This window comes from Diuraphis noxia, unplaced genomic scaffold (assembly GCF_037042655.1).
Source record: "Diuraphis noxia isolate RWA-SAM2 unplaced genomic scaffold, SU_Dnox_SAM2 contig0004, whole genome shotgun sequence".
NCBI classification, from domain to species: domain Eukaryota; kingdom Metazoa; phylum Arthropoda; class Insecta; order Hemiptera; family Aphididae; genus Diuraphis; species Diuraphis noxia.
The window spans coordinates 48,873,471-48,900,693 of record NW_028301714.1 but is presented as its reverse complement, the minus strand read 5'-3'; the positions used below and the strand labels follow the sequence as shown (position 1 = coordinate 48,900,693).

At 34.3% G+C, this 27,223-nt stretch overlaps 1 protein-coding gene across 1 annotated transcript in view; it reads left to right on the top strand.

The window, feature by feature from the left end:
• The first annotated feature begins 1,882 nt into the window (after nt 1-1,882).
• The window catches only part of LOC107167798 (uncharacterized), a 49,537-nt gene continuing 24,196 nt past the window's right edge, over nt 1,883-27,223 (top strand). Inside the window, exon 1 of the mRNA XM_015516985.2 lies at nt 1,883-2,682. Within this exon, the coding sequence (XP_015372471.1) occupies nt 2,414-2,682 (269 nt within the window). The 5' untranslated portion in view covers nt 1,883-2,413. The remainder of the gene's footprint in view (nt 2,683-27,223) is intronic.

The following is a 27,223-nucleotide window of genomic DNA, read 5'->3' as shown; positions in this document are numbered from 1 at the left end:
GCCTCTAAACCTGCAACAACTTCATTGTGATATTGTTTATTCTACAAACAACGGGGTGCCGCCAACAAGTATTCTGCTATAGTTGTATTATTCTATATCGTGCACAAGATACATGTATTAATCAACCAATGACCCCGAGATATTGAAAGTACGCCAACTGACCATGCCTAAGCATGTGGGTGCACCCATGATAAAACGGTGACATATAACTGGCCACAACCATATTTTCCATTCATGGTTTCTACCAACACCGTTCAATCGAACTGTAATGCGATTTTGTTGTAAATTCATTATTCAATAATACTTACGTATTATAATATTATATTTCTCATATTTTGTATCACGTTTGACTTGGTATAAATTAATTTTTCTGTGTATTACTTTATATTATTGAGTTTCTATCCTACCTGGTTATCCCTCCTACGTCAATTAATTGGCCGTTACATTCTATATTGAAATGGACTATTTAAGTTATTGAATACTATGTCAATGTATTTATAGATAATTAAATAATAATTATAGGTATTTATTAAAAAAAAAATAATATCTAAAACTAACAAAATGATAAAATATGTGTAGGTACCAACTATAATATATTATAAAATAAAAAAAATATATATTACAAAAAAAAAAAAAGTACCAACTATTAAATTGTAGTATCTGTATTATAATAATAATTTATTATATGTATCATACGTTTGATGTAAATATGTAATAAAATTAATCTAACTCTATAGAATCAATCAAGATGAATCGAATAGAGCATAATATACAATTGTTTTATTAATTATGGATTAAGAGATATTATGTTTTTATGATAATAACGAAAAACGAATATTTTTCGACTATACCTAATTTATAAATTATGTAAACTTCAGAATACTTAAGAGTTAAAATAATACGCCATAGTATACCATCTATGTTCTCTAATAAATCCAAAGTATCAATGAGCAAAAAAAGATTGAACGTTATTCACGTAGGGCGTAGGCACTGTCGTATTGGAAGTGCTAAAGTGGGTAGACACATCGGTTTTAGATTATTTTTTTTTTTTGTCTGAAATTTATATTGTAATATAGAATATATAGCTGACAATGAACACATTTTTATGTATTTATACTACCATCGTGGATCTAGAAACCCATATCGATTATTTCTGTATGATTCTGATTCGACTTCAATACATTCTATAGTGTATAGTCTCTATCCGTTTTAACTCACGCGTTGCTATAATAAAATTATGCCGATTGCCATTATAATATTATTACTATATAGTTTAACTTTACGACAAAATATGGTAGACACTATAGATTGCAGGTAGGTAGGTACCCGTAGAATACAAGTAGCTAATATATATATTACTATTATACCTACTGATATGTAGCGCCGGGTTAATTCGATATTTCGTGTCATTGGAAATACAGAAAACCGACCTCCGTTGAAAATTCACTCGTATACCTTGATGTAAAGCAGTTTCAACGTTCTATATACTGATGTGTGTGTGTGTGCCAGCTATGGCCCACGGACACATTCCAAAAGCTGTCTACCAATATACATATAGAGAATATAATATAATATTATAATATAAAATAATCAAGCCGTGGTCGTTATTATAATTATTGATTGAGTACCAATATTAAATTACGTACTCAAAAATAATATTAAAAATATAATAATATGATGGGCACAAAATATTATGATCGTTATAATATTGCCGCGGTGACGACGTCGTCGACATCAAAGCTCCCGCACGGACGTCTCCACCACGCCGTATATTCAGGTCGGTTCTCCCACCACGTGCGCGAGCGGGTCGTCCGACGGCCGCCGCAGCCTCAGCGCGCGCGCGCTCCTATAGATCGCTCGATCAACGCCGCCGGGACTTAACCGCGGCAGTTTGTTTGCGTACGCGGCCAACTGTAGTCGACGTCTTCCGGCGAGGATATGCCGTTGCTGGTGGTCACATACCATTGCAAGTATTGTTTACATGATTGTTTCTATCGTCATCGTAGGTATTACGAAGTCCGGTGAATCTGCAAGTTTGCGCGTTTGTCACTTAATATTGTGATTTCATAGGCCGCCAATACGTATACGTCGAATTCGGACGTTTTCGCAGTCGCGTTCGTCCGAGCATACGCGTAATATATTATTATTATAGTTCGCGAGCGGTTTTTTGTTTTCCTCTCGACCGTCTGAGAATTTTCATTCGGCTGCCGAACAAACAAGCAAACACACGTCCGTGGTCTCCAGGACGTTCCCCACTTGCTAGCGGTGTTGTTTTCGAGACCCGTTGGATCGTATTATTATTTTTTTAGTTTTTTTTTTTAGTTTTCATTAGCGTTTTACGACTTTTTATCGAATTAAATTTTAACCAACCTACCCCGAGTACCGAGCCGGTGTTCACACATATACGCAAACTATGTTGATATACCCGACGGCGGGCAGCGGGGCGATCAGTAGCCGTATGAACGCGTCAGGCCAAAAGGGCGGCCGGGCCGCGGCCAAGGGTGTTGTGCAACGAAAAGCAGAGGCCAACAAGACCAAGAGCAGTAGTAAGCAGACGGTGCTGTGGAAGCACGCGGATGTCGAACAAGGAGTGGTCGTAGTTGACGAGAAACAGTTAATGCGGCTGATTAAGACGGAACCAATCGAGAACTATTACCGGCTGGACAGTGAACCTTTCGCCAAGTAAGTTTCTAGACGTAATACGTATTTCATTGTTTTTAGGTTACTTTTATGCATGTCTTCAAGTATTCGAGATCTTCACCTCTCGATAATCATATTTTTATTTCCTTTTCATTGCTTATGTAAATTTTGTGCGAGAAACATTGATTTAATTCAATAGTATGATTAATTAAATAAAATAAGTTCGATAAAGATGATAAATGATTATTGATTAATATTTTCAATCAGAAGTCATCAGTACACATTATGTAAACTGTAAACATAAGCAACACGATTAATAAATGGATGATTATAGATATAAATAAAAAATTGCTTAGTCTAGTAAAATGTATTTCTGATGATTTGCTTAAATCATAATAAAACTTAGATAATTATTGAGTTATATTATATGTATAACTATTTAATATTTATATTATAATAACTAGCTGTACCTTTAATCTAACTTTGTCCTGAAATAAATGAACCCATATCAATACATGTTGTACACTTGTACAACGATAGCGTTTTATGATATAGATCGATGTTTCCAGTGTTATAGCGTACCTCATGTCACGAGCACATTGGAATTTGTGTACCTTATTATTTATGAATTAATTCGAACAATATAGGCAATTAACTTGTATAGGATTGGATATAGTACTTGGTATTTTTCAAACATTATTCAATCTAATTCTAAATTGTATTAATATATTATCTAAGAACAATGTCTGAAGTTTTCTTTTCAATTTTGGTCTAGTAGTTTGTGACTTATGACTTTATGAGTCAATAATCTACGAATTTTTCGTTAACCAATGGCACGCTTTATACTAACAAAAAATATTTTATTATCATGAGCAAAAACGAACAGTATTTGTAAGCCAAAATCGAACTATAGGGATTGAAAAACTGAGCTGTAAGTACTCGGCGAGTCTTAAGAAGACGTCTAACCCTCATGTGTTGTCTCCGTCTTACACACGTACGACCTAGCAAATTATCGTTTGCTAGTTTCAATAGTGTATTGTCAGTTTTGATATTAGAGTGAATCCCCCTAGTATTAAACTTTTAGGTACCTATAGCAACATTATCTGTGTTCTCTCGTTGATTTTTTACGATATTTTAATTTTTAAGTGATTTATGGACATTTTAAAATATTCATAATTTACATACCCAAACTCACTTGAAAATTAAATTATCGTAAAAAACCAATGAGAGAACACAGATAATGTTGCTACCTAAAAGTTTGTTAATAGGTGGATTCACTCTAATATAAAAACTGACAATACCCTATTGAAACTAGCGAATGAACATTTCCCATGTCGTACGAGTGTAAGACGGAGACAACACATGCGGGTGCTACGTCCTCTTAAGAAAGATATGTGTAAAATTTGGTATCATTAGTACAGTATAGCTTACCAGTCGATAAGCTTCATAAAAACAAACATTAATAATTTGTATATATATTTAGATTAAATAATAGTTATTTAAAATTTGTAAATGTGACCATTAAAAACATACTATAGTGGTGTGACGCCCCCTTGATTTGTACTAATTACGTCTGTGCTTACGCTCACCCAAAAATCATTTTCAATTTTCTTCGTGGTTGTAATCCGATTTGCTCATTCATTACGTATTTTCTAACGTTTGCTACAAAAATAAACGTTTACAACCATTTAGATCTGTTATATGTATCATTATTTTTATAAAAATGTATTTGAGTCAGGAAAGTATTATATCTATCTACATAGGGATGTTAGGACATTTTTTTATTTAAGTTTGTTTATCTTTGGAAAATTAGTAAATAAGTTAATCATACATTGTTAATATTCTCAATACATTTTTTTTTACCTCATTCAACTTCGGGAGGGCTTCTATCTTGGTATCTTACACAGTCCCTTGTAAGTTCGCCTACGATCTCTATTTGTCTTATATATACATAACTATTATGCAATAAAATCATAAAATCTCTAACAATACTAATTGTTTTATTGGATATGATATGATATAATAATTATATTATACGTAGTTTGTAAATTAAATATAGAAAATTACTTACATTTTTTAAACAAATATTATATTTATATTCCATTCATATGCATATATTTTTGTGTTTCTAATTGGACGTGTGTTTAATCGCTTCAATTATTTTAAATTTATGAAACTACTGTACTTGGTTGTATAAAAAAAGTGAATATGTATATTATAAACTAATAACACATCATAATAACTTATTTATATAAAGTATAATTTATAAGTTTCTATCCATAAATAATTTCAATACTTTACGCTGTAAAGCTTACAGTTTATATCGAATTTTTAATATACAATTTAAATTTAAAAAAAAAGTAAAACAAAAAGGAGAATTTTTTATTATGATATAGAGATATATCGTTACGTAAGTCCTATACGACTTATTCATGAATACTTAACACCAATGAAATACGATACTTTTATAATATTGTATACTATAATATATTATTAAGTAACTCGAAAATGATGTACTTCATTCGTGTAAAATTGTTCTACTAAATAGAAATAATTTTATGATGAGCTCTTGAAATAATAATAATCATAAAATTCCAATATTTAATTTATCATGATATTACATAAGACATTATTTAAATATAACTTAAAAACATTTTGTATCTAAGATTGAATACTTTCAGATTTCCTTGAATATTCAACCAAATATATGCTTTGTTTTAAAATCACATTCATAATTGAATTGGATAATAATTAATAATTATTTATTAAATTATGATAATTATAGCGTATTAACAAGATGCTAATTTTAGTATAATTTAGTGTTTTGAAATTTTCAAGTTGTTTTGTATTTATAATCCTATAGTATATAATTTAAAATATGTATATATTATATATTTACAAGGTATAGGTACGAGGTACCTATATAGATTATTAATATCTTGTTATATTTTTATAATTGGACATTATTAATACTTTTAACATTTGACTTTGATTTTTTCTCTTGTACAAAATTTACATGAACATGTTGCGTAGATTATAATTATCTATTATAATTCCTGAAATGGGATAAGGAAGTCAAAATTTTAACAATGGTTGCGTCCTCACGTTCTGGTCACCGGCCACCGTGTAAATTTCAAAATTACATTTTGTTATTTTCAGTATTATACCCAGAGTATACTAACACAAAAAAAGCGTGTCTTGTACTTGTATAATATAATATATGAGTACAATGTTTCATCTTTTTTCTCTTATCGTTTTTATCGACATTTTATTATTATATACTTGGTCGGGCTAATTGATTATTATATGGGATTCGAACAATGTTTTTTTCCCATTTTTTTCTTGCCTTCCGCCCGTGTCGGACACACGACTGACATGCCGAGGACGAAACTGTCAATACGTTATTGCGAACACGTAGCAGGCCGACATATAGTTACGTATGCACGGCTCGATCTCGGCGCGGCAGATCCATCCGACTTTGCGACCTCTTTGGTAATTAACGAAAAACAACTATACCGGATTTTATACAAGGATATATTATTGCCGTGCGCTCACACACACTCGTGCACAATTACACGTACACGCTATTACATTTACTGATATTATACACGCGTACAGCAGGCTGCAACCGTGACCATTATTACTGTCTCGTGCCATGACACCAGGGATTCACCCCGATAACTACTGATGGCGGTTTAACGATCGTGATTATACGTAGTGCGTTTTATACGTTTATGTACCAGGTATGCGAGAACCCAAATTTGGTTATAACTTGGTTATAATCCCTTATACGTGCACGGGCCATAGCATTTGTAGACAAATCGACGTATACCTATATATACTCTCTGTAATGTCTAGACTACACCGCTGCGGGTATATCAATCTCACGAAACACCGGTCTGACTATATTATGCGGACATTAATTGAGTACAACTATATAAATATTATTATAAATACTATAAATAGTATTGCGGTGTCGTCATTAATATCATATTTTATAAGGCAAGGCGCGTTCGACGATTTATATATCGACAAGAAAAATATTAAATATATTTATAAGTCGAGCGAGCGTGACACGCATTAACCCGGGGGTGCGTTATGGACCATCGTGAAATAGGAAGTATTATATTATTATATACATAACAAAAATCATAATAATAATAATTGTATTATAATAAAAAAAAAAACCCCCCGTAGCAATGCCGTCAAGTTCTCTTGTATATATAATATAAAATAGTAATATCATTATCATCGTAATCATAAAAATAATCATGATGTGATGACAATTAGTTCCTGGAAAACATTATTAAGATTCGTCCTTGCAATGAAAACCCGATTTACCTCGTGGCGTTAGCTAGGCGGTTGTAAAAACAAAATGAGGGCATCGATTATAACATAATAATGAATGTGCGCGTGAATATTAACACGTTCATATACATAATAATGGTAATAATGTACACGATATTATATTCAGTATTATAAGTCATATCAATTCGTAGACTACCGTAGTACCGTCACATACTACCCTCGAGCACGTGTGCGGAAGCTGTATCTGTATATACATCATAAAACGTAATATTATATTGAAAACGTTTTATTAACGTATGATGTATTAAACGGTACAGCGACAACAGCGATAAGTCATATGGGCCTGAAAGTTCAAAAGTAGGGGCGATGAGTTGGAGGAAGAGGGGCGTGTACGTATAAATATTGTCATGGCGGCCGTTTGTCCATATTAGCCATCAATGGCACATATTTCAACATCATTATTTTATTATTATGTAATAACTATAATAGGCACTGGTATATTTTAGAACTAGAACTTTTTGATTTTTCGGTTTCTAGAAGTACAATAAATTCCGTTCTGGTTTCATAAGGGTTTATAGAAAAACAAAAATGTCAGATTATATACTTTAAAATTAAAAATATCAGCTGTTATGGTTGATACCGATGATGAGGAAGACATTCGAAAATGCGTTTAGAATCATAATATTTGTTATCAAAATATCGGCACTAGTCTCTAAACTATACATATATAATCAAGGTTCCGGCGAAATTGGGATTTCAGAAACGTTTTGTTTCAATATGGTTCCAGTCCCTGTAATGCATATTATGTATTTATGTAAGATTGTAAGAGCGTTTGAGACAAACGAAAATAACATGATTAATCAATCATCAAAAATCTTTGGAAAAAAGAAGTCATTATTAACTGAATCGTTAAAACTCTGCTTGTTACGTAGACTATTATTGTATAACTTCTTTTTCATATCTTTCGAAAACAGATTTATCATACAACAGATTTACTTATTATAAATAACAATACGTCAATAAATTAGATACTAAATCTAAATTATACTTCTGACTATCACATTGTCGAAAATTAATCACTTACCATTCCAAACTCCAAGAGACTTGTACGCAGTGTAAATTTAATCCATCCGCATCAAATGTGTGAAAATGATGAACATTTCACGTTGTAGGTGTATTCGATAAGTCTTGGACTATTCGCCGATGCGAGGGATAATATACATACGGGTTCGGGTGGCAGTATTGTGCTAAACAGTTCCCACCCGTTTCCGGTTTCAAGAAGGAAAAAAAAAAGGATAATATACATATATATTTTGTGTTCGCTAGTACATAGCGCGATGTACACACCTGTAGTAGCCAAGACGAGCAAATCAATTCGGTCAGCCACGTCGTTATATGTGTGCAGTGTACACTTGCATTATGTGTGCACGTTTGCACATAGGTATATCATAGGTATGTATATTATGCTGGCTAAAGGTGCATATATTATTTCATATATAACTACCCATTTAACGCAAGTCGCGTGGAAGTACAATAAAATATACGGCGAGACGTACCTATAATGTATATTATAGGTAGGTACGTGTACTATTTGTATGCGTCCTACACGTGGCTATACGAGTGAAGTATATAAATGTGGTCCCTATATATTTCATGCATATAAAAAAAAATTTGCGTGTCTTTCCGGCTGCTGTAGCGAACGGGTTTCGGCCTTACCTGCTTACACGTCATATATATTATATATAAATTATTAAATATAACGTATAAGTTTATAATATGTCTTAGTTTTTGGGACCGATAAACTCTCGCCGTTTACATCAGGTACCTACGCTATATAAATATTATGTTATATACCTATATTGTTCGGTTAATCGTTCCAGACCGCCATAGTTCCTTCGTCTTTGAATTTGAATTTTATTGAAATTCTGACAAAAAATAATAAACATTCACAATTAACAACATTGAAAACATATTATAGTTCAACAGAAATTAGTTACCCTCTCCCACGTTGAAATCTATTTAAAAACGTATAAAATATAATATCACTATGAGTAATGCACTGACGATACCCATTTTTTATAAAAATATTAGGTAGGTAGGCACTCACATTCGTATGCTTACGTTTTACTTATAGCAGTGCTACTGAAATAATAAAAAGCGGCTGAAACTCAAATGCAATGTAATTGTAGGGGGTAATTTTGTAGTTTATAATATTATTTTATGAATTACCACTGTACTCACGCAGAATATGCGCTCATTATAAATACGTATATGAATGACGTTGATATGAACATCGATTAACGTGCCAGTGGATATTTTTCACGCGCACAACACGGACTGTATAAAATTGTATATATATATATTATATTATATACTATATACGATTTGATATAATAAAATACATCTTTGTGCGAGATTGTCAACACCATCGTCTACAATGACTAATGATCGACGGCTTACGACAGTACGATACTATATAGATCATTATATACAGCTGATCTTAATGTACTTGCGATAAAATATATACCTATACTCTATAGTATAAATATATACAGGGTGTCCCGTGAGGATTTACCCATTGCGATATCTCCCGAAATAATGGTGATATCCAAATTCTGGTTTTTTAATAAGACTCACAAGGATAAGAACTATAATTATTTCATATTTTAATGTTTTGGTAAAAAAGTTAAAAAATATATATTTCAAAAAAAATTATAGATAGCCATTTTGTTGAGTTTATTTTTCTGAAAGTATTGACGTTTCAAAATTTTATTTTCATTAATTTCTTGATTTTTAATATTTTTTTTAGTTTCGAGAATTAGTTGTGAATTATTTAACACCGTAATGTTATCAAACATGTGACCCGCCGTGCCACGCGCATTCCCATACGGCCGGCCGAATACTTTCCGCGTATCTAATAGTTATAAATTTTTAATCATATTTTATTTCTTCAAAACTAGAAAAAATATTAAAAATCAGGAAATTAATGAAAATAAAATGTTGAAACGTCAATATTTTCAGAAAAATAAACTCTACAAAATGGCTATCTTTAATTTTTTTGGAAATAATTAAATAAAAAAATATATTTTTTAACTTTTTTACCCAAACATTAAAATAAATTTAAAAATGAAATAATTGTCGTTCTTATCCCTGTAAATCTTATTATAAAACCCGAATTTTGATATTTCCATTATTTCGTTAGATATCGCAATGAGTAAATCCTCGCGGGACACCCTGTATATATACATATTTTTTTTATCAACAGTAGAACACTGCGGTGGCATTTATATCTTCAATTATTAAGAGAACGTCATATCTTCTTATATGTTGTCTCCGTCTTACGATCGTAAAACTTAAGAAAATGCAATACATTTTATTTTATATTTAATATAAAAGTTAGTAAATTAACTAAATTAACTTATCAAAAAAGTTAGAGGTAAGAATATTACCTGTGTTATCTAATCGGTTTTTAATTTTAAAACGAGTTATTGGCAATGATTATCGTAGATAAATTTTAATATTTGTAATTCATTTTGAAATTTGAATGTAAAAAAAATCAACACGTGCACAACAGTAATATCCTTACCTTTAAATTGTATAAAAATTAAGTTCACTTTAATGCTAAAGCTATAGATATTATGTAACTAAGTGTCAAAATCAATAGATTTTGCTGAATTAGAATTTAATATGTTATACATTTTTAATACTGAGATAATTTTTAATTTACACACAAAATGTTGATGAGACGTACTCGATACCTACAATAAAATCATTTATTTTCGGAAAACTTAACACACTCAGCTGACCCTTGAACGAGTAAAATATATTACATTGAAATGTTTATTTATAAGACTATAAGTATGTGCAAATCATGAAATTTATCAACCCTGTTGTCTATACACACATATGCACATTATATGATCATGTATGCATGATGTGTAGGTATTTCCGAACACCTCCATGTAGTATAGACCATGCAAGTCGGTGTGTATAATATATATACTATATTGTCTGCACGCGTGCGCAACTTCGTGTAAACTGTAAGCATGTCGCGTAACATAATGTTAGTTTTTTACATACTAAGAATACGGGTTGTGCCCCTTAAGATAAAAATGTATAAAACTATATTTTTCAGACGTTCGTTTTCGAGACTTTTTGTATAGCGGTCTTATTTTCCGAAAATTGGTTTTGATGGTCTCCTCCAATCCATGATAATTCGTAAAAATCAAATACTCATTTGACGGTCTACCTAGTTTTGTTGTGACTTTTCCTTCCCAAATTGAAATGGATATCAGTTCCTCTATACTCTTGGTCAAGTTCATACACTTTCTTCAGTTTTTTTTTTTTTTTAATTTATTGCTTTTTTATTTCTATTTGTTACTATTTGGTTGCAATAACTTTATATAGGGTATTGCGCGTAGACGTTCATAATCTTCTATGGAGGAAATTCATATTGTCGTTGTAATGTGATATATATAAAAAAAAAGTTAGGTTTTAATACACACAAATACTGGGGCATGACGAACAATCTGGGGAGAATGAAAAATAAAATAATTTAAAGATTTGAGGCTGTGGGCGATTGTTTAACACCGCACGATATCTCAACGCCTCCAAATATGTACAATTTCAATTACGATTTTCTGTAACGTGTGCCGAACTGTAATCTTTGCACACGCACGTCGATTTGAAATGCCACTGCCACGGTCATGCGTGTACCTATATACTATATAATATATAATTTATAATAATATTGTAATTTCGACTCTCTGACGAAAATAACGGATACAACTATAAATGATAATTATTACGTTCTGTTGACGTCCTGAGAAATTCGCGAGCCATGTATATATAGTATAACACCTACTCACCTAAACGTATATTATGCATGCAAGTCATATACTGTGTACGCGTGTTATAGAATTATTATTATTATTATTAGCAGTATTATTATTCCGGACGCGATATGATTTCGACCGGAAACACACACACAAATTCCAAAAAATATCGTAAAACAGCAAATGAGTGCCTATGTTAGGTATTGTTAGATAGGCATTATAATACATATTATTATAAATCCTGCAGACACATCGAACACTGCGTATACAGTAATACAGTATGTTTATAAATATGTCATATTACATATTATGTATTATAGTATTATATATACATATATATATATATTATATATATTTATTATGGTATACGTTATGTCTTATATATATAAATATATATACACAGTTGGTATATACATTTTATTATAGTTATAAGCACAGATGATTATTTACGCGGCGCTTGCAGTTTCTCACGCCCATCTCTTTGTTTCGCGAACGGTTTCGCACGAAAAATACTCTGCCCGGTCAGGACACTCCTGCGGTACATATCATAATATAATATAAAATTATTATTATGTGTGTCATAATATTAAATTTTTAATTTCCTCCCACTCGTACGCTGCCGCGTACGAATTATAAGGTTTGTACCGCGATGGCGCGATATGATAATAATAATATAATGAACGATATAGACTATTCAATTTATACATATTTGATTATATATTTTTTTATTTGTGTACAAACATACAATAAAAAATAAATAAAAAATTTAAGTACGCGACCTATTTTGTGTTTTTTTTTTTACGCGGCTCAGTTATTATGATATATCGATACCTATTATTACGATTTGTAATAGTTTTGTTTATTCCTACGTCGTCGTCGCTCCCACATCCGAATCGGTCAAATCGATGTAAATTACTATTCTCAGGTGCAATTACTTCGTGTTTAAAAATAATAATAATATATGTACCACACAATTACGGCGCGATGTATTTAGTATAGTTTTACAACGAAAGCGCGCGTAAATTATAATATTAAATGGGTACAGCATCACTTGACCACCGACTACCGAAGGATGTATATTATACTTTTATTATTATATCGTAATTATACGATATAAACACTCAATAAACCATACACTGGATTTATCTATACATATTATCATAATAATGATAATAATATTATAGTATATACGCGAATGCCCACTGAATTAACATGGTCATGCAGTGTATGCCCACGCGATTCATATTATACTATATTATATTATTATATCAATAATATTATACAATATACAGTGATTATTTTCATATTTCATCCACATTAGTGTTATTATTATTATTATTTACTAGTTGGCTGTCTTAAAAAAATAACACCGTCCACTACCAATAATCTCACGTGACGTTTAGATGGTTTATTTATTATTTTACAACTCAATCGAAACGATTATTATAATAATATTGTTGTAGCGTCGCAGATGTTGACTGTTGTGTAGATACTGATATAATATTATTATAATAATTATTATTTTTACTCGCTTGCGTTTTATTTTTCATAATATACGTCTCGTAATAAATATTATTTATTATTATTTTTTTTTTATTGATTAAAAGCTTCAATTACAAAGATTATTAGCCTAGTGTTATTTACAAACTAAAAGTATTTATACAATATCAAGACATAGAAAACAAACATATCTTATATACAGTAGTATCATAATTTATCATTTAAACCAATTAATTTTAAAAAAATTGAAAATATTTGCGCTGTTGGTTTGATGAGGGCTGCTTCAAGTATTGTAGGATTCTTGAGGAGATGATGTGAAGATGCGTATTTGGGGCAGTTGATGATTATATGTTCGATTGTAAGGAGGGTGTTGCATGAGGAACACATTGGCTTAAATTCCTTAGTGATTAAGTAGCAGTGGGTAATATTTATGTGGCCTATTCTAGTTTTGTTGATTATTTTTTGTTCTTTCTTTGATGCCTTTTCAGGGTATTTTGCAACTGTTTTTTTGACGTTACTTAGTTTGTTACTGGTTGGAGTGTCATCCCAGTGGTTTTGTCATGATGTGAGGATACGTTTTTGAGCTTCGTTGTAATAGATATTATATCACCGATTCACTACGATATTATACTATATTTATTATATTATGCTATTACAAATTATTGTTTTAATAAAATTTTGAATAATGTAAAATATATTTGTCATCACTTTACAATGACTACATAAGAAAATAAAGAAAACATGTATAAATATTACATTGTATATTTGTATCACCCATATATAATAACAAAAACAGAATATTTTATAAGCAACGTACAGTGAATTATAATATTGAGAATAATAATAACGGTTTTTAATTTATAATACTATGAAATAAACTACATGGTCTTATTTTCTACTCGTATGTAGAATGTTTGTTATTTCGTAAATTTTATTCAAATTCCGATTGATTAATTTTAACACTAATGACGAAAAAAAAAAACGATCGGCCATAAAAAATATTTTTTGAAACATAAACGACAATAATATTTTTGACATTTATATTATGTTAATATTTATTGTTCTGGTTAAGTATACTTATATTATATACCAGCCAATATGGTATTCATGCCCAATTCGTTTGTATAACGTGACGGCTGCAGTCTGCATATCATTGGGCTCGTCAAAGACTCATACGTGGTGATGTTTTGAATATTCCTTTATTATAATAGAATTAATTTACGAAAAACACTAGAAATATATTCCGTGGGAATAAAATAATAAAATAAATCTGCAACGTTTTGTTTTTTAATAGATATGCGAACAGAATAATGCCTAACGCTGTAGAGTAGTGCAGACAAATGTTTAAGGTATAATATATGATTTTATATTATACATACGTACACGACTATGTCGCATTGTATTCGGAAAATAAAAAAATTATACGGTCCTCTGAGGCTCCGATTGATGATGAGATATCATTGCCGACGGTATTTAAATTCGTTTTGCATAATAATATTATATTAGATTTTCCTCGTTAGTCGATCGAGAAATGATAAAAAACACAACAAAAACAGCCCCCGACACAGTGGTTATGGTCCACGGCCAACCGGTCCTATATGGCTATATATATACATAATTTTTTAACTAATATGATAATATTACTACCTATATTATATAGCATATCGATAATACGACTTCAGAGTCATAAGCGAAAAAGGGCGGAGTTTTTGACTGGAGCTTGTAATTATTATACCGATACCACACGGTCGAATATAATAATAATATCAACGTGTGCGGCGGTGGCGAGTAACACGATATACCCATAAATAGTGCGATGACATTTCTTTTGAAAAACGCATCCACCGACGGATCAAAACGGTCGTCATTATATATGTTTAACGTAATTATATATATATAAATATATATCGCAACAGTTTAAGTACTTACACGGTCACGGACAGTATACCTATACGGTGACGGTGTGTTGAAAAAATAATAACACACTATAGTCGCCACATGTGTATATAATATCGTGTTATAACAGTTGTGGTAATAGATATGACTCTAAGGAATTCGGTAGCTATAATATAGTGTTTCGTCTTTTACCGTCCGTCGTATTATGATTATAATTATTGTCAGCCATCACTGCATCAACTGTACAAGTACAATAACAATTAATATTATATGCATCGCGCCTTTTTGGAACGTGAGCACGTATACTTGTTTAATAAATATAGGTACGTATACGTTATCATTAAACTTGACGTTTGCGGTCTGTCGGAGGGTTTTTTTATAAGATTTGTTTACGTTTTCTTTTTGATCTATCAAAATACCATGTATATCATTACATACATACACACACACACACGCGCGCGCGCGCGCGCGTGCAGCCGTCGCACACGGTGGCCTATTTATGCTCGTGTGGTCGGTCGGTCGGTTGATCGCTGTCGTGGAGATACCGAAACAAAAAAATATACAACCTCGCCAAGTTCACCAAGACGAAGACGGTGAGTTGCGTTGTTGACGACTTCGGGTGTGTCACGGACTAGGTGTGGGTGCAAAAGCCCCTAGGTGCTATTCGACGGGCATAATATCACGTGCGTGTGTGTGTGTGTGTGTGTGTGTGTGTGTGTGTGTGTGTGAACGGCCATCGCAGTTAGGCCTCTCTTATTTTTTTTTTTACCTCTGATACAAATTAAACAGCTTAATATATTTTGTAAATTTCGTCATCGAAGTATATCATACTATATTCTGTGAAAGCACCCAGACTACTAAAAAATAAAACAAATAATTTTGTTTACCCATCCTTTGTTAAACTCACTTGGATGGAAAAATATATTTTGTTACATGATTTCTCGATCCCTGGTTTTTGAAGGTATTGGTTAAAACTTAAAACGCTTTGAGGTAAATATTTTTACGAAATTGATTGATTACGAATTAAGGTCTCCACACACTGCATTGGTAGTCAGTGGTAAAATTCTTTTGTCTTAGCGGTGCCGCCGCGGTGGCGGTAAATTGTGACCGGCTTAATTTTGCCGTTACCGCGTCCTGCAGCGATAATCGCCACCGCAGTGTGTGGAGACCTTTAAGTGAAATTATTGTATATTGATGATACCTATATTTCTTATTTTGTTTTATTATTTATAAATTATAATCTACGTAAACACTTTTTTAGCGATTTCACAATATTATTTCTAGGGTAAACCAGCGCACCCAGATATAATTTATGTAAGAATATATTGATTATTAAATCGATTAATTTCGGTATAAACCAAACAACGTTTTTATCACCATAACGGTTGAACGTTACTTACTGCACGGCTTTATAATATAAATTTATTATATTTCGATTTTAAAATCGTGAAATGTCTTACTAAAATATAACCGAGAAAATATAATAAATGAATATTTTGGGATTTTGAGTATTTTTTATTCTCGAAAACCTAAATCGTATTGGAACAACAACATAATGTTGTGTTTCATTATAGTGTGATGTGAATTAAAAGTTTTTTTTTAGTTTGTTGAAACATTTGGATAATATACGCACTATAAATATAATGTCTAATCGTGAGATAATTACGAACCATATTTGGCTGTTTATATGCGTTGTCGTTGCGCAGATGTTGTGTGAATTTTAGTGGAGCAGTGAGTAAATTGATTGACAGACATACATTTATATATATATAGTAAATTGGCCTGTGAAGTATTTCGTAGGCAATAAATTATCGAGATATGCAATCATAATTATTATTATACGAGTTTTTATCTTTAATAGTATGAATAAGTGTGAAACGTTTGCGAACCGCGATTTCTTATTTATACAATGTGGACGACATTTTCCTGATTATTGTTTCACCGAGAACATTTTCATTAAATCATATTATATATATAATATTAAGTACATAACGATATAGTTATATATAGATGCCAGAACACTTGCTCACACCCATATACGCTTTTATTATTATTTTATTATTAAACTATATTATCTTATAGTATATTATTATATGGTCGCAAAGTCGCGTATAATATATTTAACACTATAGTGTAACGTTGTTCTCACTTCTCGGCTTCTCGTGGATTTTGAAAAAAAAATCCTATTCCCTCGCGATGTCTTTAAATGTCAATAACATTTGTAGCGCGCGTGTACAATCGCTATACGATATATATGTTATGTTCATGACAATAATGTGTGCTTAGTATCTATACAGTGTTGAAAAAACGTTGCCTTTTATGAAGTATAGGTACATTATTATAACATAACGCGTCTAGCTACTGCTGCAGACGTATCAAATCTGCAGAAACATATAGATAGGTACTTATAAATATCATTATAATAAACGTGAATCTTTCGACTGAAAATCTTATTAAAACAAAACATTTTGTGTTCGACCATACAGGTATGATCAGTCTGACAAAATATCCACTCGTGTGAAATTGTATAGCAATACATTTTTTTAATCGCACTTCGAAAATACATGTATACACAGTGTCGATAATAATATAATAAATCGGGTGGACACATAAGATGGCCATTTTCAGCAGTACGAAATATACAATGTAAAATATAATTACATATCATAAAACGAGACGCGCGATCTCGAGATCTAAGTCTGTTTGTCACGACTGTCCACGAAAACCTATCTGATTTCATTCTACGAGTATATACGACGACCCGAAAGACGTATTTGGTGGAATCGGTGAAGATGATGTCTAAATCGGCGGCGTATATAGGATTTCAGTAAAACGTATTTAGTTCGTCATCAGCGGTTGTCGTGCGGCAGTCGTGTCGACTATACATAATATTAATATATTGTATAATATCTTAATAATATATTACTACGTATACAAGCATATTAAAATATACATGGCGCCCGTTAAGTAATGACATACTATATACGTACGGCTGCAACCGCTCATCCAAGGCCCAAGGCTCAAACTATATAATATATTATAATCATGTATATATAGGTAAAACATAGTCGATGTGTACGTATCAAGCAACCGATGTACCTAACCGATGACATATAGTATAGGCATAGTAATAATGATGAATGATAATATTGTTATACATCGTAATTTGTAATGATACCGTTCGCGATTTATAGGTACGAATTTAATATACATATTATGCGCAACGTGCTGCAGCATAAAAAATGATGTGTTCCATTGTGGTCGCGGAATGAAAATATTAAGTTATATATTGTACATCGTGCGCTGTCATTAAAATCGTATAAATCTAACGACGCGCATTGGTATGCACACGCGATGATTTTTATTATACACGTTTCGTACTGTGAGATTCTGGTAGTTTTCGAGGCTACCAAAAACCACCCACGACCGAAGGGGAACACTTCGGGCGTGACCTATGAGCCGCACCGCGTGATGACCCCAGGGGCCAAGTCGGTGGAACTCATAGGCTTTGAACACGCATTGGCGAATGAACGCCAAAGATTTATTAAAAGGGGAAATAAACAAAAAAAAATAGAACATTAATAAATAATAAGAATACAGAATATTAGGGTAATAATAATAGAGATTTTTTAATAAACATGATGGTAATACTATGGGAATACAGAATTATAATAATATGTGGCTCCCGCACACAATAACACAGTAGTTGATCGTTAATATTTTAAATAACAATTTTGTTGACACATGGCAATTACGGGAATATTTCTAATAGGGAAAAGAATAATTTGGCGCACACGACAAGTGCGTATAAAGGATTAATAAGTGCAAATGTAGGTCGGCCCACGAGGTCCGCCGACACCTAGGGTGCTTTTAATATATATATAATGTTCGTAATAAAAATAATCTGACGACCGTAGGGTTACCGCCTACATTGCGGAAGGTTGGAATAATAGGAAGGACATGGCGCCATGCGCGGTATTATAAAACAATATAATAATAATATAAATAAAAAGGGTATGGGGGGATATGGTGGTATATTACTGATGCTGAATAATGATGACTTGAGCCGTGGAAGGTGTGGTTGTGGCATTGCTCCGCCCGGCATCGGGCCCATGGTGGTCGCCTAGCCCATCATGTTGGTCGATGCAAACGGTGTGGATGAAACAACACGCAGACAATATTATGTCGATTCGGCCGGGTAGACGGGTATATCACGTGGTGACGTAGACAACAAAAAAAAAAACTGTAGTGCAACTTGAGTTGGACGTCTAGTCATAAAGACGTTGGACATAAAAGTGAAAAAATGACCAGTATAGTGAGCCGCCGATGTCCAGTCGCTGGTCGGTGTTGTCTCATTGATATCGTAGCGGGGAAGATCAGGGTAGGTATATTGCGGGACTTTTACAATAATAATACGGATAATTTATATAATTGCACTGCGGCGAGTACCCCGACGGACGTGACAGAGGCACCGACACCGGTGCGCTGTGGTGACGACGGTGAACACTGCTGCAGGTGGGGAGGTCGGGGATCATTTATTACATAACATAGTTCATAATAATAGTTGCATGCGATAGGTATAATAATAATAATGGCTCTAGTACCCAACAGGTACGCTCAATGTTAATATAATTGATAATATGAGGAAAGGTATGTTTAGGGGACTATGATAATGATATTAAGTAGTAACAAAATTCTGTGACGTTACATAACCCCCCCAACAAGTTGTTAAGGTTGTTACATAAGTCAGAACCGAAAACCACTTGTTGTAAGAGAAAGGGCAGGGAATTTTGTAGGGGGTTAGAGATGGATAATTTTAAAGGGATGTGATAATTTTAAATAGGGGTAATGTTTTGTATTAATGAGTATTATTTCAGATAATCATATAGTTTGGTCTGTTACCATACATGAAATAATAACAAAATTTTCAATTGATTAGGAGGTGGCTATCTGGGGGACCATAGACATAAAATACCCGAAGAGGGGATTTACTAATTTAAATAGGGATATAATATTATAGAGACAAACATCTCATTACAGTATACATATTAATAATATAAGTGAAAGAATGATAATAATAGGTCGCAACCATCAATGAATAATAATAATTTAGATCATGGTAAGCATTACTATGACAATAATAATAAAACTTGCACCTGAGTGTGCAGGGCACATTTTGTAATATAGAAGACCAGCACAATATAGTAAAAATGCAAGGGAGAATATGATTAGTGTAATAATAATAATAATAAAAATATAATACAATAACAATCCTACACATTAGTATACAGAACACTTTATAATAATGAAAAACCTACAACTTTTAATAATGGGAAACCTACAACTTTTACTATCCTGACTAGTCCGGGGAGTGATGATGATACCACAGAACCAAAATAAATATCCTAACGGGGAAACCTAACAGGGAAATAGGGACTCTAGATCTGTCTATGCCTTTACTGGGGTCACGACAGAAATAGGTACGACTACACTATGGGAGCTTAGTGTAGAAGGGACAAGACAAAAAAATAAAAATAAATACTATTGTGTACAGGCAAGGTGGGAAATGACCTTACACTGCATAAGTTACTCTGGACATTATTTTTACACACATGACAAGTCATGGTGGGACCTACCGGGGAATTAGGGGGGCTAACAAGAAAGTTCCTGCATGTTGTAGTGAAAGGGCGGTCAAGAGCGGAGTCTGGTGGCCCCTTTACTCCCAGAGGGAGTCGTCACTCCAGATCATAGATATACACGACACAGTGAACCGCAGAGTGATCGACCCGGTCGCGCCTACACAAACACCTCCAGGGAAGCCAGCTTTTACACCAACCGCCCCGGACATGGGTAGACGCGAACCGCTGAGACCAGAAGGCTGCCGCACCTGATCGGTCCAAGGTCGTGTCCTCCCTGGTTCAGGATGTCACTACAACACCGGTTTTTTTACGAGAAGAGTGTCGCAGACTCTTTGCCGTGCAGAGAGTCCCTCTCTGCCAGACGGGGGTCCTACCGAGCTGGGGTGAAGGGGGGCCAACGAATTTAAAGAAAGTACTAGAGACAGAAAATAGGCGGAGTAAAAGGGGACGAGGGGGGGACAACGCGGAAAGTTACGAATTAAATGACCCGGGATGATTGTTGTACGCAATTGCGTGGAGCGAGGCTCGTACACGGTAGTGGTTCCGTGTCAGGCAGGACACACCGTGTATTGACCCCCCAATTAGGGTTTAGTCCCAGGGTACACTAATGCACTTGCATCTGTTTCGACAGACATGGTTATCTTAATTTAGGGATTATGACGTTTGGCGTTGAAAACAGAATTATACTATTGTAATAAAAAGATATATGGGTATGTATTTATTTATTGTTATTTGATGGGAGGTATATACGGTCTCAAGTGTATGATATTATGGGTACCTTGAGGAGTATCATCATCCGGATGGACTAGCTCATAGGCATTTATAGTTTTGATGCTTTTAACCTTATAGGGTCCCTCGTATAATAAAAAGAATTTTGATATTTTTTTATCGATTTTATTACTGAGTTTGTGGGTTTTGACAAGGACGAGATCATTAATCTTGAAGAAGGTGGGGATGAGATGAGATGTTTGAGATTTTTTGCGGGCTTCAGCTTTTGTTAGTTGTACTTCTTGGGCTAGGGTAAGTTGTTTATGGAAGTCGACAGGGGGGTCTTGATGTGGAAATTGTATAAATTGAGCTAAGGGATTGTATTTTGAATTTTGTAGAAATAGAGAAGAGGGAGTTTGGTGGGTAGACTCGTGTCGTACATTATTGAGGGTCCATTCAATGTATGGGACATATTGGGGCCATGTGGAATGTTTGTGATGGCAATATGTACGAAACATCCTACCTAGCTCTCTCATGACTCTTTCAGCGGGGTTTGATTGTGGATGATAAATACTAGTGTGGGAAACCTGAATATTAAATTTTTTGAGGGAGGTCTGCCAGTACTTGCTGATAAATTGTCGACCGTGGTCGGAGACAATATTTTGCGGAACTCCAAATTTTGGGAAATAGTCGGTGGTTAACCTTTTGATACAGATCTTGGCATTGGCTCGCCGGAGAGGGTATAGTTTAACAAAGCGGGAAAAATTATCAACAATAACAAAAATATAAGAGAATTGGAATATTCCCGTAGGGAGGGGACCGTAGAAGTCAACTAACAGCTTGTCGAGGGGTTTGTTGGAGAGAATGGGTTGAGTGGGACCAGCAATGCGAGTGGTCTTGGGTTTACACTTCTGACACAACTCACATGCTTGCACCACACAACGGACGGTTTTGAAGAAGGAAGGGAAGTAACAGATATTTTTTAACGAATGGGCCGTTTTAAGGGGGCCTGAGTGGGCATAATAATTGTGAAATACTATAATAATTTGTTTTACCATGTGTCTTGGTATGCATAGGGACCAGTGATCGTCATACTTGAACTTTCGGGTAAATAGTACATTGTCTTTCAACATATAATATTTGTGCCATATTGGTAAAGAATCTGATTTCAATAAAGAAATGATTTTATATAATTTTGGGTCTTGTTGTTGTTCAACAGAAATATTTTGAAATAATGAAATAATGTCGGGGGGAATTGGTGGGGGGAGAGTATAGTGGAGGATTACAGGGGAGTCTTTGGGAGGCTGGTCATCACGACCGAGGGGGTGGCGAGAAAGAGCATCTATAGGATTTTCTTTCCCGGGGCAATGATATATTCTTAAATCGAACTCCTGGAGAGTGAGAGTCCAGCGGGTAAGACGGGTATTTTTTAATTTACAGGAGAAAAGGAAGGTAAGAGCTTTATGATCGGTGTATACATTGACGGGATGTCCTAAAATATAAATTTTAAATTTTTGGCAGGCGAACAGGATTCCTAACAGTTCCAATTCAGTCACCGTGTAGTTCCTTTCGGCACTACAAAGTGACCTACTTGCAAAAGAAAGGGTGTTGCGGTGGCCTTCACCATCAATTTGAAAAAGTTCAGCACCGAGCCCTATGTAGGATGCATCAGTCTGAATACAAAACGGGATATTGAAGTTCGGGTGGGTGAGAGAGATTTGGAGAGAGAATGCATTTTTTATCTTTTGAAAATCGAGTTTATTTTGTTCTGTGAATGTCCAGGGAGTGTCTTTACATATGAGATGAGAGAGGGGGTGTAGGAGGGAAGAGTGATTTTGTGAAAATTTACGATAGAAGTTACAGAAGCCGAAAAATGATTGGAGGTCTTTTTTATTACGGGGTTCGGGAAAATTTTGAAGGGCGTTAATTTTATCTGGATCCATTACCATACCTTTAGGGGATATGAAGTGGCCTAGAAATTTAATTTGTTGTTTCATAAAATGGCATTTTTTTAATTTTAACGTTAGACCTGCTTGAGAGATTTTGTGAAAAATCCACTCAAGAGTGTCTAAGTGACTCTCGAAAGAAGGGGAAGAAACTAGAATATCGTCAGCATACGTGTGAATGTCGTTCGGAGACATACAGGGTATAGAATAATTATTCAATGCGGCCTCAAGGCCTTTGCCAAAGGCGGCATTGGATATGTTCAAACCGAACGGGACAACACAGAACTGGTAGGAACGACCATCGTATAAAAAACTTGTGTACTGTCGTACGGACTGCTCAAGGGGAATTTGCCAGTAACCTGAAGTGAAATCTAATGAAGAAAAAACTGATTTGTTATTAAATTTTGCTAGAATGTCATCAATAGGGGGAGACGCGTCTCGCGTGGGGAGTATAATTGTGTTTAACTTCCGGGCATCTAGACATAAGCGTATAGAGCCATCAGTTTTTACCACGGTAACGAGTGGGTTGTTATATGGAGCGTCAGATCGTTCGATCACCCCCCATTGAATCATTTTGTCGATTTCCTTTTGAACAGCGGGACGACGAGAAAAGGGTACAAGATAAGGCTTTATTTTATATGGGTCGTGGGGTTTGACGTTAAATTTATAAGAGAAGAATTTATGGAGTCCGGGTCTGTCTTGAAAGATGTGTTGATGTTTTTGAATAAGGGAGGTCATTAAATTTTGCTGAGAATTATTGAGGGGAATGTCATTGAGAGCGATATTTTTTTCTGTTTCAAACGGGATAGGTTGGTATATTGAGTTGGAAGGGGCTTCATGTAATGAGGGAAACTCGTCAGAGATATTGATATTTTTTAAAGAGTTAACCAGACTGTCTGGGTTGTGGTCAGCGATTAATTTAAAAGGTATATTATTTGTCACAGAGGGGAGGGAGATTTCTTTAGCATTGTAGTCTATGGTCACCCCGTTTTCAAGCAACCAATCAGTTCCTAAAATGATAGGTGTAGAAAGTTGGGGTACAACAAGAAAGATACCAAAGGTGTCATAATTGTTGATAGAGAAATTTAAATAGATTTGAGATTTAATTTTGACTGACTTGTTACTGAGAGCTGTTGTTAAGAGTATACCAGTGAGAGGGAAGAGGGGAATTTTATGTTTAGAGGGGTCTAATGTTAAATTTTGAAAAAGTTCTTCCGAGATGGCGGATACCGAAGCACCGGAATCCAGGAGAGCGTTATATGATTTATTAAAAAACTGTAGAGAAATTTCAGGGCGATAATTTGGGGAAGGTGTGACTTCATGGTTAAGATCAAGTGGGTGAGTGAGTATGCAGAGTTGAGGACTTGGTGGAAGTGACTCAGTACCCGTCCTCGCGGGCCTGGTCGAAGCTAGTTTCCCAGAGGGGGCACGGCATGGTCTGGGGGGGAGGATGGTTGAGCGTTACTATTGTTTTGATATTGTGGTCTATTGTAGTTGTTATTACGGGGGGGGTATCGATTTTGATTTTGAGGGCCGGAATGGGAGTAAGATTGTTGTTGTTGAGAATTGGGACGAGAACTATTGTTAGAATTACTATTGTTACTATGATTGTTTTGAGGGACATTGGAACGTTGAAGGTATGTGAGCTGTTTGATTAATTCGTTAGTGGTGAGAATTCGGAGTCCCCTGAGGGCTAAGGATACGTTATATGAAAAATGTGAGGTAATTTGGTCCACCATTTCCATCTGGTCGATAGGGGGTTGAAGATGACGTGCTCGACTTATCCAGTCCATGGCATGCTCAGACATAGTGGCCTCATCGCGGTGATAGTGGGGACGATATAACTCGTTACGTATTGAACGCTGTAAACTTTGAGACCAGAAATAGTCTCTGAACAGTTCTACAAAATCATTGTAATTGGTGGGGGGAGGAAGGAGGGTGTTATACCAAAGCAAAGCTTTGCCAGTAAAGTTATCACTGATAAAATTAATTTTCACTTGGTCGGAAGCATTGTGCATCAAGAAATATTGATCGACCTTATCGAGGAAATCAGCGGGGTGAGTGGGGGAAAGCTGACCGTTATACTTAGGGATGCGGTGGGGGTCTAGAGAGATAGCAGAAGTATGAGATAGATTATTGGAAAAGTTACTATTGTTTGAGAGGTTTGGCTCAGTTTGACAATTTTGAATGGCTGAGATTGAATTATTTGGAAGACTATTGTTTTTGGAAATATCAGGCAAGATTGTTGAAGAGAGAACGTTAGGAGGGGCGAGTGATTGAGTTAATCTCGGGGGTAATGAAGACTTTAGTTGAGGGGGGCATTGATATGTTGAGGATTTGGTTGAAGGAGGGGGGTTGATGGAAGTATTTTGAAGTCTATTCTCTAGGGCCGCCAGTCTTGAAGCTTGACCTTCGGTGATACAGACCCGGTCTGAAAGGGATTGGATTTGTGTGTTGATGCTACGCTGTACACTGTTTGTGTGGTTCATACTTTGAGTTAAGGTGGTGGAATGGGAATTATCGTTACTGGCTATACACTCGGCAATGTTGCCTTGTATTGCAACGAATTCAGTATGTAAATTAGTTTGCACTTGTGTCAACTTGGACGTTATATCAGCATCAACCTCATCTATGCGGGTACACAGGTCGTGAAATTTTTGATCATATTCGACAAACCGATCTGCGAAAGAGTCGAGTTGCCTATGGAACACTTGATTCATGTCATCAATCTGTCGTTGTAGGGAGGCTAAGGATGGGGGAGTCGTTTCAGATAGGGAGAGGTCGTCCTCATTGGGGTTCTCCATAGTGAGATCGAAATCAGTAGCAGGGAGTATGGGAGAGTGATAATAGCTTGACGGATTGTACCTATCAGGCGGTTTAGTCTTGCGCTGACCAGCACTATACATGTAGTGGTTAGGTTAAGAAAGAACGCAAAACGAATAAACACAGGGGTTTTTCAGCTACGGGGTGTTCACTGTAACCGAGGTAGCACAGTAGGCAGAGAAGTTACAACATGTATATAATAGTAATAAAATAGAATAGTTATAAAATAATTATAAGGGTTAAGGGGATAAGGCCTTTAATACAATACTGATAATAAAATATTCACTTCTGAGAAAAGAAAATAACAAACCAAAATATTTATAATGTTTATGAGTCACAATTCAAATAAAATAGTGAACTAAATAATAACAGGTATGGATTGCTTGAACGACATAGCAACAAAACAAGAAGAATTCTTAAATAATATACTAAGGGGACGTACACCTGTACTAATGATACTTTAATTATAGAAAATTTATTAATGACAGAATAACAAACTGGTCCAAGTACTAAGGTAGTACCATACAGTGAGCAACTCCGGCACCAATAAGAGAAGAAACACAAAATAAATTAATAATAATAATAATAGGTTCAACTGTACCGTTGGATGTGTATGGCACCACGTGCGAGTGGGATAACTTAGGTTAAGGATATTACAAGAAGCGTAGTAACACCGTATTGAATATTAATGAAATTTAACCTAATAAATAATAATAGTATATAATACTATATCAGATAATATTGTAAGTGTGAACCAAAGTCACAAGAATATTTTAATTTGCTTTGGGATATAATAATAGTGGGACCCTAGTCGGGGCGAAGCTACCGGGCTAACCAACTTCTTATACAGCATCTCAGTTATCAGTGAGGATATAATAATTTTAAAATAATAAGGGGAATTATTTAGATAATGGTTGGGAGAACCTAC